Source organism: Dasypus novemcinctus, chromosome X (genome assembly GCF_030445035.2).
Source record: "Dasypus novemcinctus isolate mDasNov1 chromosome X, mDasNov1.1.hap2, whole genome shotgun sequence".
Lineage (NCBI taxonomy): Eukaryota > Metazoa > Chordata > Mammalia > Cingulata > Dasypodidae > Dasypus > Dasypus novemcinctus.
This window is the reverse complement of record NC_080704.1, coordinates 109717703-109733974: the sequence shown is the minus strand read 5'-3', so window position 1 is coordinate 109733974 and position 16272 is coordinate 109717703. Positions and strand designations below refer to the sequence as shown.

The following is a 16272-nucleotide window of genomic DNA, read 5'->3' as shown; positions in this document are numbered from 1 at the left end:
TTCTAATACTGTAGCCAGCAGCCAGACATAAGTAGCAATAAAGCCCTTGAAATGTGGCTAGTGCAATTGAACTGAGTTTAAAATTTTATTCCATTTTTATTTTTATTTAAATAGCCACTATTTAAATGAAAATGAAAATGGAATAAAATTGGCTACTCTGGCTCCAAGATTATAAGCAGGAATATTTGTTTTCATTTAATATATGGTGAAACTGAGGCTCAGAAAAATTCAAGAACGTGTTGAAAGTCGCTTAAATAGTAAGTATCAAAACTAGATTCAAAACCCTGGAGTAGAAAGTTTAGTGGAGTAGCAGGGTCAGATATACCTGGGATTATCTAGGCTTCACTATTTACAAGTTGTATGACCTAAAAATACTTAGTCTCCAGAATTTACTTACATCATTTGTAGCATGATGATTAACGGTCACCTAATTTACAGGCCTACTGTTGGGATCAATGGTTATAGAGCTACATACAGCGAATGGCCTCATAGCAGACTTTCAACAATTCATTGTTTCCTCACCACCCTGATTCTAACCTCATTCACAGAAGAGACACAGACATAAACTAAAAAAGATAACTGAAGGGTATAGTGAGTATTTGGGAAATATAAAAGCAGGAAGGGAAACACTCATGAGCTTTTATGTGACTTCCTATTATAGAATGGAGATGAGGGAGGGTATGAAAATCATCAAGATATTTCCATTTACTTGGTTTACCTTCATACCCTCTTCTTGACACTTTAGTTAACATTAGTCAAAGCAGGGATCTTCGTATCTGTAATGTGTTTTGAGGCCCAGAAAGCCAAGCTATTACAGTCAAACAACAGTGTATTGTTAAAGGCTATACAAATCCTGGTTCCCATACTTGTGTGCACTTGGGAAAATAATTTTGACATCTCTACACATTAGTTCCTAATCTGTAAAATGGGGTTGGCAATATGCAGGGTGCACCAAGAAAATATATACATCATTTATTATTTTGCTTCACATTCTGTAGCACCCTCTAGTGGTGTATACAAAAAAACAAGCACTGCATTTCTGCCCTCTAAAGCAGTGGTTCCCCAACTTCAGTGAGCACCAGAATCGCTTGCTATAACACAGATTGCCAAACCCCATTACAAGAATTTCTCATTCAGTAGGTATGAGGTAGAGCCTGTGAATTTGAATTTCTAACAACTTCTCAGGAGATGCTGACATTGCTAGTCCAGGAAACACCCTTTGAGAACCATTGCTGTAACCCCCCCCAAACACATGTATTCATACATATGTATGTATGTTTATATGATTGATAACTGAAGATGCATGACTTTTATTGTTTGATTTTGTAGTAACTTGCCTAACAAAGATTTTATGAGGCATAAATGAAACTATCCATATGAACACGACATCTAAAATATAGGAGGCGTGCAAAACCTGAGGACCACAGAGCATAAATCATTTGTCCAGTGTCACATGGTTAGTAAGTGGTGGAACAGTTTTCAAAACTAGATCTCTAATCCCAAAGATATAATAGATTTTAGCAGCACCGCTACAGAAAATAGGGTACAAACAAGCCTCTTTGGAAAAAAACTTCAAGAGGAACATCAGTTTTCAATGCCAGAGTCCAAGTTTTTTACCTCAGAGTTATCTGTCTTTACTGACTAAACAGCCATCTGTATTTTCCATTTTTTGGGGGGGAGTTGTGATTATAATGAAAAGAAGGTGAAGAGAAGGGGATAGGTTCTTCATCAACACCAGTACCTGGGGTCATTCATCAATTCTTTGACGAAAGAAGAAAGGAAGAAATAAGAGGGAGGGATGGAGAGGGGACATTTTTTTAAAAGGTACAACAGGAAAGAATCAAGCAAAAGCATTTGGATCTTGGGCCACACAAAGGATGACTTCATATTTCCCTAGAAACGAAAGATATCATCACTACAGATGATTTGGTGAGTTCGGCAAATCAAAAGGGGGGGGGTAAAACCCCATAATTTCAGGGCTCCAACAGCCAATCCTTTGCTGGGATTTGGCGGCATCTAGTGGCAGCCTCTAAAGGTATAAATCTCACCTAGAGAACTTTCTGGAAAGTTAACTGACCGTGTACTTGCCTGAGGGTCACTGTTCTTGGAGTCAGGACAGAAGGGTAAGAGAGCCTCAACCCCCACAGAAATCCGAAATCCCTAGTGGAGGGGGAGGCTATTGTATGGGGATATTCCCAACATAAAATTATACTTGTGCCAAGAGAATGGCACGGAACTTTCCAGACCGGGCAGGGACAACCGGAAATAAATACTGAGAAAATGAAAGAAGCTACCCCTTAGAGTTTCAATTTGGGAATGGAAGGGCTTGGCTTTTTTTTTTTTTTTCAGTAACATATATATATAACCTGAAATTTCCCTTTTAATCACATTCAAATATATGATTCAGTGGTGCTAATCACACTCACCATCACCACCATCCATTACCAAAAACTTTCCATCTCCCCAAACAAAAACTCTGTACCAATGAGGGTTTGGATTTTAACCATGGGAGAGCTGTGGTTTAGAATAGGATTTTGTACCGAGAAAAACGTGAAGAAAGTGTATTGTTAGGGTCTAAAACTGAATCGATGGGGCACACTGAAATACTTCTATATAAAAAGGCCCTTTTTTTGTTATCGTCTGCTTAATTATTTTTTTCATTAGAATAATTTTCAAACATATACCAAAGTAGAGAACGACCACTATAATCACCCAAACGCCTATTATCTAAATTTAACAGTGTAAGAAAGCAGCTCACCTACATAAGAAACACGCACATAGACACACATCGCTCATTCAGGACTAGGCGAGCGTGCTTCCACACACACTCACACACACACACACGCGCGCGGTCAAGGACACATACCGACCCCAATGCCACGGGCGCGCGCACCTCCACCTCCACCGCTAACGCCATGAGCGCATGCGCGCGCGCACACCCGGCCGCCAAAGCCACGCGCGTCGGTCCGCGCACACCCACAATCCTCATTCGCACGCACATCAAAAATCCCAACCCGCTTTTTTTTTTTTTTTTTGCATACATAGTTGCGCAAGAGGTTCGGGGGTGTGGCCCCAGACTTGACCTCCCGCTTGGCCACCCGCGGGAGCCTTAGCTCATTTCCGCCCATCCCGTTTCCGCAGGCCACGTAGACACTTCCTTTCCCAGTGTGAGTGTGTCTGTGGGGGGGAGCTCATAATCCCTCCCTGCAGAAGAAAAAAAAAACAAACCTTCTGATGAGGGGAGCTCTGGGTCGTGAAAATAGGCCACGTGAACACCCTGTCCTGTAGACTTATGACCCAACGGCTGTCGCGCTTTTGGAAGGTGGGCTAAGAACCTAAGAGGGCAGACGTGATTGGCCGTAGCCCGCACTAAACCAGAAAGATGATTGGTTTGCTTCAGGCCTTAACCGTGAAGAAGCGGTTGCTAGCACCCCCCTTTACTGCGGCTAAGTGTCATTGCTTACGTGGTGGTAATTGTCCAATCGTTTGGTTATAGAACATTCTAAAACTTAGGCAAGACGAATGTGATTGGCTGAAGGACGTAAGCCCGCCTCCAGGGTGACGTGTCTGCCTATGGATATCAGTTGCCAGAGAAACCTGGCTTTAGTATGGCGGTTGGAGGAAAGGCGGTGATCGCACGTCGGTTGATGGGAAGAGCTGGATTCTCGTTTCAGGTTTCGGGGTGGGGGTGGGGAAGAAGGGTTGATTATTTTCCTTTATCTTCATATATAGAGACCAGAATAGCTAGTGGCTTTACGATCGGGCAGAGCTGGATTTAAATCCCTGCTCGCCAACGCCCAGCTTAGGCAAGGATTCTGTTCTTTCTGTGTCTCGGTTTCCATCTTTGTAAAATGATGATAATCGTATCTACCTCGGGGATGTGTACTGAGAGTTAAGTATAATAGTGCATATAAGGAACTTAATACGAAGCCTGTCTTCTAAGGATATTAGCTAATATTATGGATATAAATCCCCATTTAACAGAATGAGAAAATATAGTATAAATTATGCAGATTTGCTCATTATAGTGCCTTCCCTGCCCATCAACTTCTTCCCAAGAAGAAATTGAGAGATACGAAACAAATCGATCCTTACCATTAAAATAATATGCTACCTGAATTTGCTCCACAATAGTGGGGATTAGGATTTTCCATATTGAAAATTTAAAAAGAGACCGAACAAGAGGGAGCTGGGAATCAACCACACGCGATGTGTAGGCCTTGTTTGGATCCTGATTCGAACACACCAACACTAATAGATATGTCAGGAAAAATATATCGGGAAAAATCGAACACAGATTCGATATATGATAGTTTTTAAAGGAATTGATGTCAATTTTTTAGGCGTTATAGTGGGATTGTGGTTATGTTTTTAAATTGTCTTTATCTACGGAGCTATACACTAAAGTAATTACGGATTAAATAATGTGTCTAGGATTGATTCAAAAGACGTTGGTAACTAGGATTTGCTTCAAAATAATCTCAGTGGAAGGACGAAGTGGAGAGGGGTAGAGATGAAGCAGAATTGGCTCTAAATATTTGTTTAGGCTGAGTGATGAGCATTTGGGATTCTTTATATTCCATCTAATTTAGTATATTAAAAATCAGCTGTTACATGAGCTTAAAAAAATGGGGGGGGCTGGTGGGTGGGGTTATAGATGAAACAAGATGGCCTTCATTTGATAATTTTTGAAGCTGGAGGATGGAATCTTGTGAGTTTGTAATACTGTTCTCTCTAAATTTGTATCCATTTGAAACTTTCCTTGTTAAAAAGAATTACTTTGTCAAAAAATAGGATAAAAATACTCAAGGAAAATTTGAGATTGTGACCATAAGGGAGAAAAAAGAAACATTTGTATATCATCTACCTCTTTGGTGTCCTTTGTGTGATAAAACTCATTGATTGATGGAGAAGAACTCCATCATCTCATATCTTTTTGTTTTGTATCCTTTCCTGTTCCCTTGTTTGACCTTCTAGGTCACCATCTGAAAAGCAAAGTTCACTGTACAGTAAGGATCAGGCTATCTGATCCAGATTGCAGAACCATCCTTGATTCCTGATTGCTGAATCTTGGTAAGTGCTTCCATTCTCCTGGCCTCAGTTTGCAAACAAAATAATACCACATAGCCTTCCTAACTGTCCAGGAATATTTTGAAGCTTAATAAGTTCCTATCTGGGAAAGCACTCTGAATTCTAAGGAGGAAAGGATGGAGCTAAGTCCATCGGTGCTTCCAGTATAGAAAGTGGCTATAGAGGCCTAAACAACAGAAGGCTGTAGTTTTACATCCCTTGATTTAAAAACAAAAAAACTATAAATGATGCCCTGTAGTTAGTTCTGCAAACCCATATATTTGTCATATTTTTCTTATTTTGGGGCATCCCATATTCAGCATAGTTTAGTGGTTAAGAGCAGATACTGACTTCCTGAATTTAAATCTTGGCTCTTCCACTTACTGTGTTCCTGGGCAAGATGGTTTACTCACTCTTTACCTAAGTTTCCTCATATGTAAAATAGAGGTAATGGCATTACCTACCTCATTAGAACTGTTGTGAAGATTAAACATTAAGGACCAGGACAGTGCCTGGCATAATAATGTTTACAGCTCTATTAGTCCTGATATATCCTGTTTTACACACACACACTCTTAAACATACTTCCAAAAGTAGTTGATAACTCTCTGGAATTGTGAAATAATTAATACTGTTGGTTTCTCTCCTGATTTTTCAGAAGCAGCAGTTACCACTAGAACTGAATTCTGAAATTATAACTTCTGGCTTGTCCTAACAATCTAGAAAGGTTTTAATTGTATTGGTCATATTTATTTGTGAGGGAATTTCCAGGAGCTATAATTCTAACATAAGTGGAGAATAGCAAATCACCATATTCAGTCCACTAACAGCTTTTTTATATCATTCCCCCTTTGTCCTCAGTCTCAAAAACAACAAACTGTTTAAACATGAAGGAGATGTTCCAAGATCCAGATAAGAGAATTGATATAATTGTAATTGACATGGTGTGTGTGTGCACATTTAAAGGTTTATTCCAACAAATGAGATGTTACACTCACTGTGACACACGCATACACAAAGATGTTAGCATTTGGAGCCTGCATTCCTGAATGACCCATCACAAACATGAGGTCATGAAGGAAAGTTTTTGAGTCTTTTGACAGCTTCATTTTCTCATGGAATCACTTTATTTTCCTTATTTTTCTCCATTCCTAAAGTTAGGTTTCAGAAAAGGGCACTGAACTGGTTGAAGAGATGTAGATGAGTAGGCAGAAAATCCCTTTATAGGAAGCCATTTAGAAAGTGCTTAAGGGCTAAAGGGTGGGGGGTGCACTGTCGGGGCCAGTGGGAGCTCCAAGAAGGCAACTGCCAAGGTGGCCTCAAATCTCAAAGAAAAGTCAGAAAAGCATTGTGAACTTTAATTAGTTTTTAATCACATAATTGATATGTGAATACATTCTCCTTATAAAAAGCTTAACCATTACAGAGTAGACTTAGGTTTCCTTTTCTCACCACTCCCAATCCTCTTATTCTAGCCAGAGGTAACCACTATTATCAGTTTGCTCTATCTCCTTCTAGGTCTCTAAATTATGTACCTGTTTAAAAAATGTATATGTATATATATAAAATATTGTTTTGTGTTTTTTTTTTACACAACTATGGTATCACACTCTAGATACTATTTTGCAGCATGCAATTTTTATTCAGTTCGTCTTGGATGTCTTCATGTCCATTCATAGAGTTCTATTTGATTCATTTCACAGTGGTATTCCTTTAAATAGCATGATATTCCATATTATGGATAAACTACATTTTATATATTTTGCCAAATCACTATTGATAGCCATTTAGCTTGATTCCAGTGTTTTGCTACTTCAAATAATACTGCATCAAACATCTCTTGGTACACATTTACAAATATTATTCTAGGTAAACATTTATGTTTTTAAGCTATGACAGTGAAACCCATGTGATACTGGTATGAGAATAATCAGGCATCACTGACAGAAGACCAGAAACAGTGATATCTTTAAGAATTTAATAATCAAAAATCACTGGGGATATAGGAGATCCATATAACTCTGGGAATATAAAATGTTACAACATTTCAAATCAGTGAGGAAAGGTTGGACTCCAATAATATTAGTAAAAGTTCGTTATGTATTTGGAAAAAACATTATGATTTGCTAAGATAAATTCCAGATGGATTTAAATTTAAATGCTTAAAAAAACATAAAAATTACAAGAAATAATACAGGAAATGGTTCTTATGATATTAGTTTAAATTTGGGGACATTTTCCCTAAGCATGACACAAAAACCAAAGGTCACAAAGGAAAAGACTGAAAGATTTGTCTGTTAAAAAAACTGTGTGTGTGCGTGTGTGTGTGTGTGTATGTATGTATGTAAATTCTTACATAGTAAGATACCATAAGCACTTAAAAATAACAGTTGGGAAGAAATATTTCCAATATATAAAAAAAGGTTAATGTGTAACAGAAATCAGTAAGAAGACAACAGTAGAGAAGGGCAAAAATATTCACATAAGAAGAAAGATGCATATCCAATAAACTCTTGAAAAAATGTTCAGTAACACATAAATTCAAATTAAGAATAGCTTATTACAGTTTAGACTGGCAAAAACAATTTTTTCAAAAAGATATTTATCCAGTGTTGAGGGTGTGAGTAAAATAAGCTACATTTTCTGGGAATACAAAATGAAATCGTTCCTTTTGTGGTTTATTTGGCTCTATCTTAAACTTTCAAATAAGTGTATTTTTTCACTGAATAGGTTCCACTTCTGGGAATATACCAGAAATAGTGAACCTAATCTCTAATATATCTGTACACAGATGTCTTACCATATATTTGTAACAGATACTAGGAACATAAATTAATGTGAGACTGGTTAAATTATAGTACATGCAAATCATAGGATACGATGTACAATGTGGCTGTTTGAAAAAATGAGGTAGGTATGTACTGACATGGAAAGATACCCATGATACTATAGATTCACATCTATATATAATGTACACATTTGGTTTTAAAGGTGTATTTTTAGTTTATGTGTGTGAATATGCACATAAAAAGATTTGAAAGAATTCACACCAGTTCAGTGGATACCTCTTGGATTGGGGTGGGGGTGGGGGTGAGGGGAGAATGCCCACATCTTTACATAGTTTGATATTATATAGTTAACATAAAGGGAAAAATATGCAATAAATGGTACCTCAAAATTGCTTGGGGAAAATCAGATTATTAGCTCATACCTAACAAAATTCTAGTTGGGTTAAGGAATTAAAATGTAAACAAAACCCCCAAAATAGGTCGTAATTTTAAAATCTAAAACCAGTAGAAGAGAAAAGTATATATCTGACCATATGAAACTTTTGAAAAATCCTTTAGCAGATACTATAGAAGAACATACTAGGGGAAATACTTTCTTTTTTTTTTTTTTTTTTTTTTTTTAATTTTTTAATTTTTTATTGACTTTGTAATATTACATTAAAAATATATATGTGAGGTCCCATTCAACCCCACCCCCCCACCCCCCCTCTCCCCCCCCCCAACATGAGAGGTGGAGGCGTCTTTAGGGGAAATACTTTCAAAGGAGATTGACAAATCTTAATAAATACAAGGAGTTATGAAATCACTAAGAATTCAGTTAATGGGAAAAGGACGAGCTCAAATATAAATGGCAATAGACATGTTTTTAAATGTTCAAACTATAAAAGAAATTATACATTTTCCTTACCAATTTCACAAATTTTTTATTAAATGAGGCTATCCCGTGTTGGTCAGGGTATGAGGTGTAAAAGTCATTTTTGCACACTACTTGTTGGACCAGAAATTGGTACGGCTTTGAAGGAAAGTAATTTGGCAAAATACAGTTAAGAGTCTTAAAAGTATTTTTCCTCTTGACCTACTAAATCTACTTCTGGCACTGTATCTCAAAGGAATAATATGAAATGGAAACAAATGACACAAAATATTTTAATTGAGTATTACAAGGTAAAATTGGCAGGAGGCAGAGAGGTACTGGATGTTTCCAGACAGCTAGTGGTTTAGTAAATTAAGATACGCCCATTTGATGGAATATCATCTAGCTCTCAAAAGGGATACACATGACCTTCATAAAATGGGATAGTGATTAGTTGTACTTTTTTTTAAAGACAATAGCTAAGATTTGATGCCATAATATGAGCCTCACCTCTGTAAATGTACATTACACAGATAAACATATAATTAACGGTGGGAAACAAAAGCATACCGAGGTGTTTTCTCATTTTCCGGCCAAACCTGGAGCTGCTCTGTAGAAGGGTACAAAAATATTTGGTGATTGTTATTCCAAATTTGTGCCCCTATTTTCTCCATGTGTTGAATCACCTCCCCACTTGGATTCACCAGTCAGTAGTTGTTACTATCTACTGGTACATAGATGTCAGGGAGCTAAGCCTTGTGGATGCTACAAAATAGGTATGAAACCTATGGCAAATTGAAATTAATGTAGTGCAATAAGCAAAATTAACACAAGGAACATTTAGATAAATACTAAGCTCTGGATTACTAGTATTAGCTTCTGGTATTGGAGATGGGAGAGAAACAGGCCAGAGCAGTGGAGAAAGATTTAGAAAGATGGGGCTTGGTTGGTATTACAATGAGGGAGAAAAAGGGTGGAAGCCTGATGAGAATAGGGTAGGGTATACCAGGAGTAAACAATAACCACCTGAAAACTCAGGATTAAAACTGGCAGCTTCAGTTTTAAAACAACTCAGAATAAAGCATTATTTAATGCTGACTTTATACCAGCTTTTCTAAATATATGCAGAACATCTGACCCCATTCATGGAGTCAGTGTAAGCTTCTGGGAATGGAGGTTTGAAGTGCAGAGACCTTAATAAAGCTATCCATATGCTTGTATTACTAGTAGCCAGACATATCAAAAAGTTGGGTCGGGTCTTCATTTGATATCTTCTGATTCTCAGTCGTGATTGCTTGCTTAATATGAAGCACAGTCAAGTGGAATTAAAGGTCACTGAGACAGTTCTTAAGAGGGGCTTTCCCTGGTTGTATTCATTCTGGGCACATAAACCTTGACCAATGGTGCAGGTATTTTAATAAAATAATGATGGAAGTTTCATTCAATTTGGGGCTGTGTAAGAGTGATAAGAATATGTGGAGGATGATTAATCTCACCCTCTAATGAGAACCAGGTAAAATTCTTTTTTTTGCAGTTTTATTGTGCATGAATACATGGAATTGGTAGTAAAGATTCTACTATCATTCTTGAAGTTCCTCCTCCCTGAGGAATTGCTGATTACCAATGTGGCTTCCAAAATAATTCTAGTCCAGCCTGGTGCTACTTCTCCTTTATACCATTTGGTCTGCACTGGGTCACCATGCTTGCGCTATATTGGCCCCAAGATGGCTCTTTGAATTTTACTTGTAACACTCGACAAAATTCTCTGACATCCTCACATACTATATCCCCTCTGTCCCAGTCAGAATGATCCCCTTTTTTTAAAAATTTGGAAACATTTTTAAAGCATGATAGCTTACAATATAAAGCCATGACACTGGCCGCTGTCAGTACCATCTGATCCTTCTCAGGATGTTCCTGTGTATCCCTGATAGCCAGTTTTCTGATCCCCACGGGGTCAGTCTCCATCTTCACTGATTTTGGTGCTTCCTGAGGATTAGCTTTGCTTTTTAATTCCTGCTCAGTGCTCTGTTCCCTTTCAGTAACATATTGTTTGCTTAATGAAAGTACTAGGACCCAGGCCTCTCTTCCCAATTAACTGGCTTTCCTGATTTAGGACTCTAGTTGTAAAATATTATTTCCGCTTTGAGGCTTCCCTGCTACCTGTCCACGTAGTCCTAAGGGCTAGGGATTGCCAGACGGGCTTTTTTCTGTGAGTGGAAGTTATAGTTAACAGAGAAGCCTTGTTTAAGGCCAATCCATAATCATCCCTTTCTTGCTTCACTTTCCAGAGATCCTCATTTTACCAGTCTAGTATTTATCTGCCTAGAATTCTACGCTTTTAAACCCACTGGTTAAAACTCTTGCAGAAGTTGGATCACACTGTTCATAAGAACAGGTTACTCCTTTTGTCTGAGGCAGATCCTTATTTCTCTATTTCTAGTGGACATGTTATGCCACCTACCTATTTACCTAATAATATATTTTGAGCGTGTCAGTACATAAATATCTGCTTTATTCATTTTAATGGCTGCACATTCTGCCATAGAGTGCAAATATAATGGTTTGTATTAACATTTCCCTGTGGAAAGATACTTAGGTGTTTACAGTTCCTTAGTATTACAGACAGCACTGCAGTGAACATCTTTGTATGCTGGATTAGTAGGTATTTCTTCAGTACTTGGCTAGCTGTTCGGCCACCTAAATTCTTTCAAAAACCTGTAAAGTGTAGGAAGGATTAACCACATTCTGTAGATGAGAAAACAGGCAAAGGGAACTTACATTCTTGACCAATGTCTCACAGCTGATAAATAGTGGAGCCAGACTGAAGTAGAGATCTGACACCATAACTCATGATTTTTTCTGATACCACGATTGTAAATTACATGGTCATTTATATGTATATTTTTTATATTATTTCATGAAAGTTCATCTTCTTTGCAGATACCTTGTTTCTAGGTTGTGTTTACAACCTCATCCTTCCAGATCTCCCAGAAGATTGGTAAGATTCCACCTGGGAAACCACTAGGAGTTCTTGGAAAGGGAAGAAGGAAGAAGATTATGTAAGTCAAAGGAATTGTTCATCTGTTGCAACATAAGAATAACACCACTATTTTATTCTCATCCATATCTTATTAGGCCTCTGCTGCATTTTAGATTGTAGAATAACCTTTTCCTTCTTGAAACTCACTTTTCTTTGGCTTCCAAAATAACATTCTCCTAATTCTCCTGTGGCTGCTCTGACCATTTCACTTTCATTTGTGGTCCCTTTCTCTGCTCAACCCTTAACATTCTTCCCTAGATTTTCCAGAATTCTATACTTGGCTGGTTTTTTTTCCCTCTATTCTTCCTGAATGATTTTGTTGACTCTCATAGTTTCCACTACCAGCTATGTGATAATTACCCTCAGATCTTCATTTCTGTCTCTGAGCCCTCGCCTGAGCTTTAAAGTCATATGTTTAACTGCATACCTCACACTTAATAGGCCCAATATTTCTTATTTTCCCTCTAATCCATTTTCTCCTCCTCTAGATGCAATTTCATTTGGTGATAATACTAATGGCCTAGCCACTCATCTTCAAAACCTGGGAGTCATCTTTGACTTATCCTTCCAATACTTATCACCTCCAATGAGCTATCACTGCAAATGGGGCTGTTTACCATTTCTTGTGTGTTCCCACAATATTTTGTGCTTATAACTCTCTTTGTACTAACCTTGTTATTTTATAATTATCTCTTTAGATATTTGAATCCCCAGCCCCAATCATATAGTACCTATCCTACAGCAGATATGCAGTAATGTGTGATGACTGAGTGAATGGATTCATGAACGGGTGGATCATCCGTGTTTTGTTATTTTATTACTGATCCCAAACTTCCAGTTAAAAGAGCAGTACTTTTATTAATTCATTGTATTCTTCAGTTTCTCCTGATTCCATTATCACCCTAGTTCAGGCCTTTATCAACACCTACTGAGACTTACACAAGAACATTTACTGTTGCTCATTTTGCCTCTAGTCAACTGAAGTAATCTTTATTTCCTTTATCTTATCATTTTTCCCGTTCAATATCCTTGAGTGTCAACTCTATTGCCTCCTATAGTTTCTTTCCCATTTCATTCATTCTTTCTCTGATATTATATTCCTGCCTTTTGAGTGTCATCAAAAAACTAAGTTATGGGAGATCTGATGAGAGGTTAGGTGAGGTGAGTGTAATGGGAATGGGTGGTAGTGGGGATCAGAGGGAGAGGGAGGAAGTAGAAAGTGGCTTATAAATGGCCTGAAATAGGATTTGAAAAATGCTAATAAAATTAGCATTTTGGGAACACTTATTCCAAAATATTTAGCATGTGTGGTGCTTTGATGGGCCTTTCTGAAGCATAGTATGTTAAAATTGCCATAGAAAACAACCAAGTAAAATACTTTGTATATTACAGTTGTTGGAATAAAAACAGGGTTGAATGAGTTCCAGAAAGCAGGGTTCTCAACCTCGTGGACAACAATCTGCAGAAGAAGACAACTTCAAAAAGCCAACTAGAGGAAACATGCAGAGAAGTAAGATGAGAGGGGCTTCCTCAGGAAAGAAGACAGCTGGTCCTCAGCAGAAGAATCTTGAACCAACTCTTCCAGGCAGATGGGGGGGTCGCTCTGCTGAGAATCCCGCTTCTGGATCTGTGAGGAAGACAAGAAAGAACAAGCAGAAGACTCCTGGAAATGGTGATGGTGGCAGTACCAGTGAAGTACCTCAGCCACCTCGGAAGAAAAGGGCCCGGGCAGATCCCACTGTGGAAAATGAAGAGGCATTTAAGAATAGAATGGAAGTTAAAGTGAAGATTCCTGAAGAATTAAAACCATGGCTTGTTGAGGACTGGGACTTAGTTACCAGACAGAAGCAGCTCTTTCAACTTCCAGCTAAGAAAAATGTAGATGCCATTCTGGAAGAATATGCAAATTGCAAGAAATCTCAAGGAAACGTCGATAATAAAGAATATGCGGTCAATGAAGTTGTGGCAGGAATCAAAGAATATTTCAACGTGATGTTGGGCACTCAGCTGCTCTACAAATTTGAGAGGCCCCAGTATGCTGAAATCCTCGTGGCCCACCCAGATGCGCCAATGTCCCAGGTTTATGGCGCGCCACACCTGCTGAGATTATTCGTGAGAATTGGAGCAATGCTGGCCTATACTCCCCTCGATGAGAAAAGCCTTGCATTATTATTGGGCTACTTGCATGATTTCCTGAAATACCTAGCGAAGAATTCTGCCACTCTCTTTACTGCCAGTGATTATAAGGTGGCTTCTGCTGAGTATCACCGCAAAGCTCTGTGAGGGTCTACTGACCACTCACTGTTATATCTGGGTATATCTGTAAACACTTTTGTCCCTAGTCTTTCTTGTACAATTGATGTTCTTCAAAATCGTTAATGTATGACAGGGCTTATGTTTAAATTTCTTTTCTGTTTTATTTTGAACAGAAAATAAAAGGAGTGCAAGCTCCTTTTCTCATTTCAAAGTCGCTACCAGTGTATGCAGTAATTTAGACAAAGAAGAAACTTCCAGTAGAATATTTTATTGCCTAGTTGACAACATTGCTTGAATGCTGGTGGTTCTATCCCTTTGACACTACACAATTTTCTAATATGTGTTAATGCTACATGACAAAAAAAAATGCCCTGATTCCTAGTGCCAAAGGTTCAACTTAATGTATATACCCGAAAACCCATGCATTTGTGCTCTTTTTTTTTTATGGTGCTTGAAGTAAAAACAGCCCATCCTCTGCGAGTCATCTATGTTGTTCCTTAGGTATTCTATCTTTGCTCATATTGTTGAAGGATGGTGGTTTGTTTCTGGTTTTTGTATTTGAGTCTAATGCACGTTCTAACATGATAGAGGCAATGCATTATTGTGTAGCCATGGTTTTCTGGAAAAGTTGATATTTTAGGAATTGTATTTCAGATCTTAAATAAAATTTGTTTCTAAATTTCAAAGCAAGTAATTTGAAGCGTGCCTTTAATGCTGTGGAGGCTCAGGAAGGATCTAGGGAGTATCACAGCAGAGAGCTCTGACTCCAAATGAAAGCATTCCTTTCCCCTGTTGAGTGTGGTAACCGGGAATATGCCCTTCTAGGCCAACTCCCATCTCCACCTCTCCCCACCCATCCCCTCCCCGCCCTATCAGTGTGGCTTCTCAGGGTGGGATTGCTGTCTAGTGCTGCTGGTGTAGTAGAGTCAACTTTGTCTCTGATGCTCCTTGCCCCTATGAGTTGGGTCAGTGAAGTGGGACATTTACTGGGTCCTGTAACAATCCCTTTCACTTTTATGGAACTTTGCTTTTTCGCATCAGAAGAAGCTTGGACTACCACCTCTCAGAAAGACCTATAGATTTTTGGCCAAGGATGGCAGCCTTCACTAGTTCTAGCACGGATGTCATTTTCCCTCTATTTTTATAATCCTTTGGACTTTGGAATTCTGGGCAGGGGTTCTGTGGAGGAGGAGGATGGTGTTAGATGCCTGTGCTTATAAATTTCATCTCACATGGAAATTTCCCAGTCAAACCAAAGATTTTTTTTCATGATGGTTTTTCAGTTCTTTAGAGGTTATTCATTTATTCCATGGTGTCTTAGTTTGCCAGGGTTACTGTAGCAAAGTACCACAGACTGGTTGGCTTAAACAACAGAAATTTATTGTCGCTTAGTTCTGGAGGTTAGTAGTCAGAAACCATGGTGTCTGCAGGGCTTGGCTCCCTCTGAAGTCTGTAGAATTGTGGTGATATCTTGCCTGCAGTCCATAACTCAGTCTCTGCCTCCTTCACATGGTGTCCTCTTCCTCCCTCCCTCCCTCCTTCCTGTCCCCCTCCCTCTAGATCAGGGGTTCTTAACCATGGGTCCATGAGCTTGAATTGAAATTCAAAAAAATAACATTATTCTTGTGGGGATGCATTGGTGTGGTTATGATATGCTTATTAAAGAACATGCAGTACAGTGCGGACTTAGTAAGGGGTCTGTGGTTTTCACCTGACTGGCAAAAGAGGTCCATGGAACAAAAAAACGTTAAGAACCCCTGCTCTAGATCCAAATGTCCTCTTCTTATAAGGAAGCTAGTTATAATGGATTAGGGCCCACCCTGATCCAATTTGGCTTCATCTTAACTAATAACATTGTCAAAGGTCCTTTTAACAAATAAGTTAACATTCACAGGACCAAGGGTTAGAACTTGAACATGTCTTTTTTGGGGGGACCCAGTTCAATCCAGAACACATGGTTGTAGAAATTTTGGAAAATACAGCAAGAACAAATATGGAAATAAAGCTGCATATAATCCTACTGGATCAGTCAGGGTCCCAGAGTATTTAAAATAGATGATTTGATTTGAAGAGAGTTTAATACACAATTTTTTCCAAGTTGTCAGCGGGGGTGGGGGGTGGGGAGTAGGGTCAGGGTGTTACTACTTCTAAGCAAAGGAGAATAGGAAGAGAGGGAAAGGGAGTGGGGTGAGGGGGAGGGAGAAGTTACTGGAATGGTAGACAGCTGTATGAAAAGGACCACCTGACAGCAGCTGTTGATC

The 16272-nt window shown here is 38.6% G+C and overlaps 2 protein-coding genes across 13 annotated transcripts in view; one reads left to right on the top strand and one right to left on the bottom strand.

Moving 5' to 3' along the window:
* PLP1 (proteolipid protein 1) overlaps positions 1-3143 on the bottom strand; it is a 121076-nt gene extending 117933 nt beyond the window's left edge. For 2 of the 12 annotated variants that reach the window (XM_071213012.1, XM_071213013.1), the window contains exon 1: positions 2867-3143. In XM_071213012.1, the coding sequence (XP_071069113.1) occupies positions 2867-3128 (262 nt within the window). In that variant the 5' untranslated portion in view covers positions 3129-3143. The remainder of the gene's footprint in view (positions 1-2866) is intronic. The other 10 variants (XM_058292001.2, XM_058292006.2, XM_071213015.1 and 7 more) reach the window with 10 other exon arrangements.
* Positions 3144-3564: 421 nt separating this feature from the next.
* MORF4L2 (mortality factor 4 like 2) lies at positions 3565-14697 on the top strand. Its single transcript, XM_004469649.4, has 4 exons — positions 3565-3674; positions 4978-5073; positions 11656-11774; positions 13148-14697. Exon 4 carries the CDS (start codon positions 13172-13174, stop codon positions 14036-14038), a length of 867 nt encoding a protein of 288 aa, XP_004469706.1. The 5' UTR covers positions 3565-3674; positions 4978-5073; positions 11656-11774; positions 13148-13171; the 3' UTR covers positions 14039-14697.
* The last annotated feature ends 1575 nt before the right edge of the window (positions 14698-16272 follow it).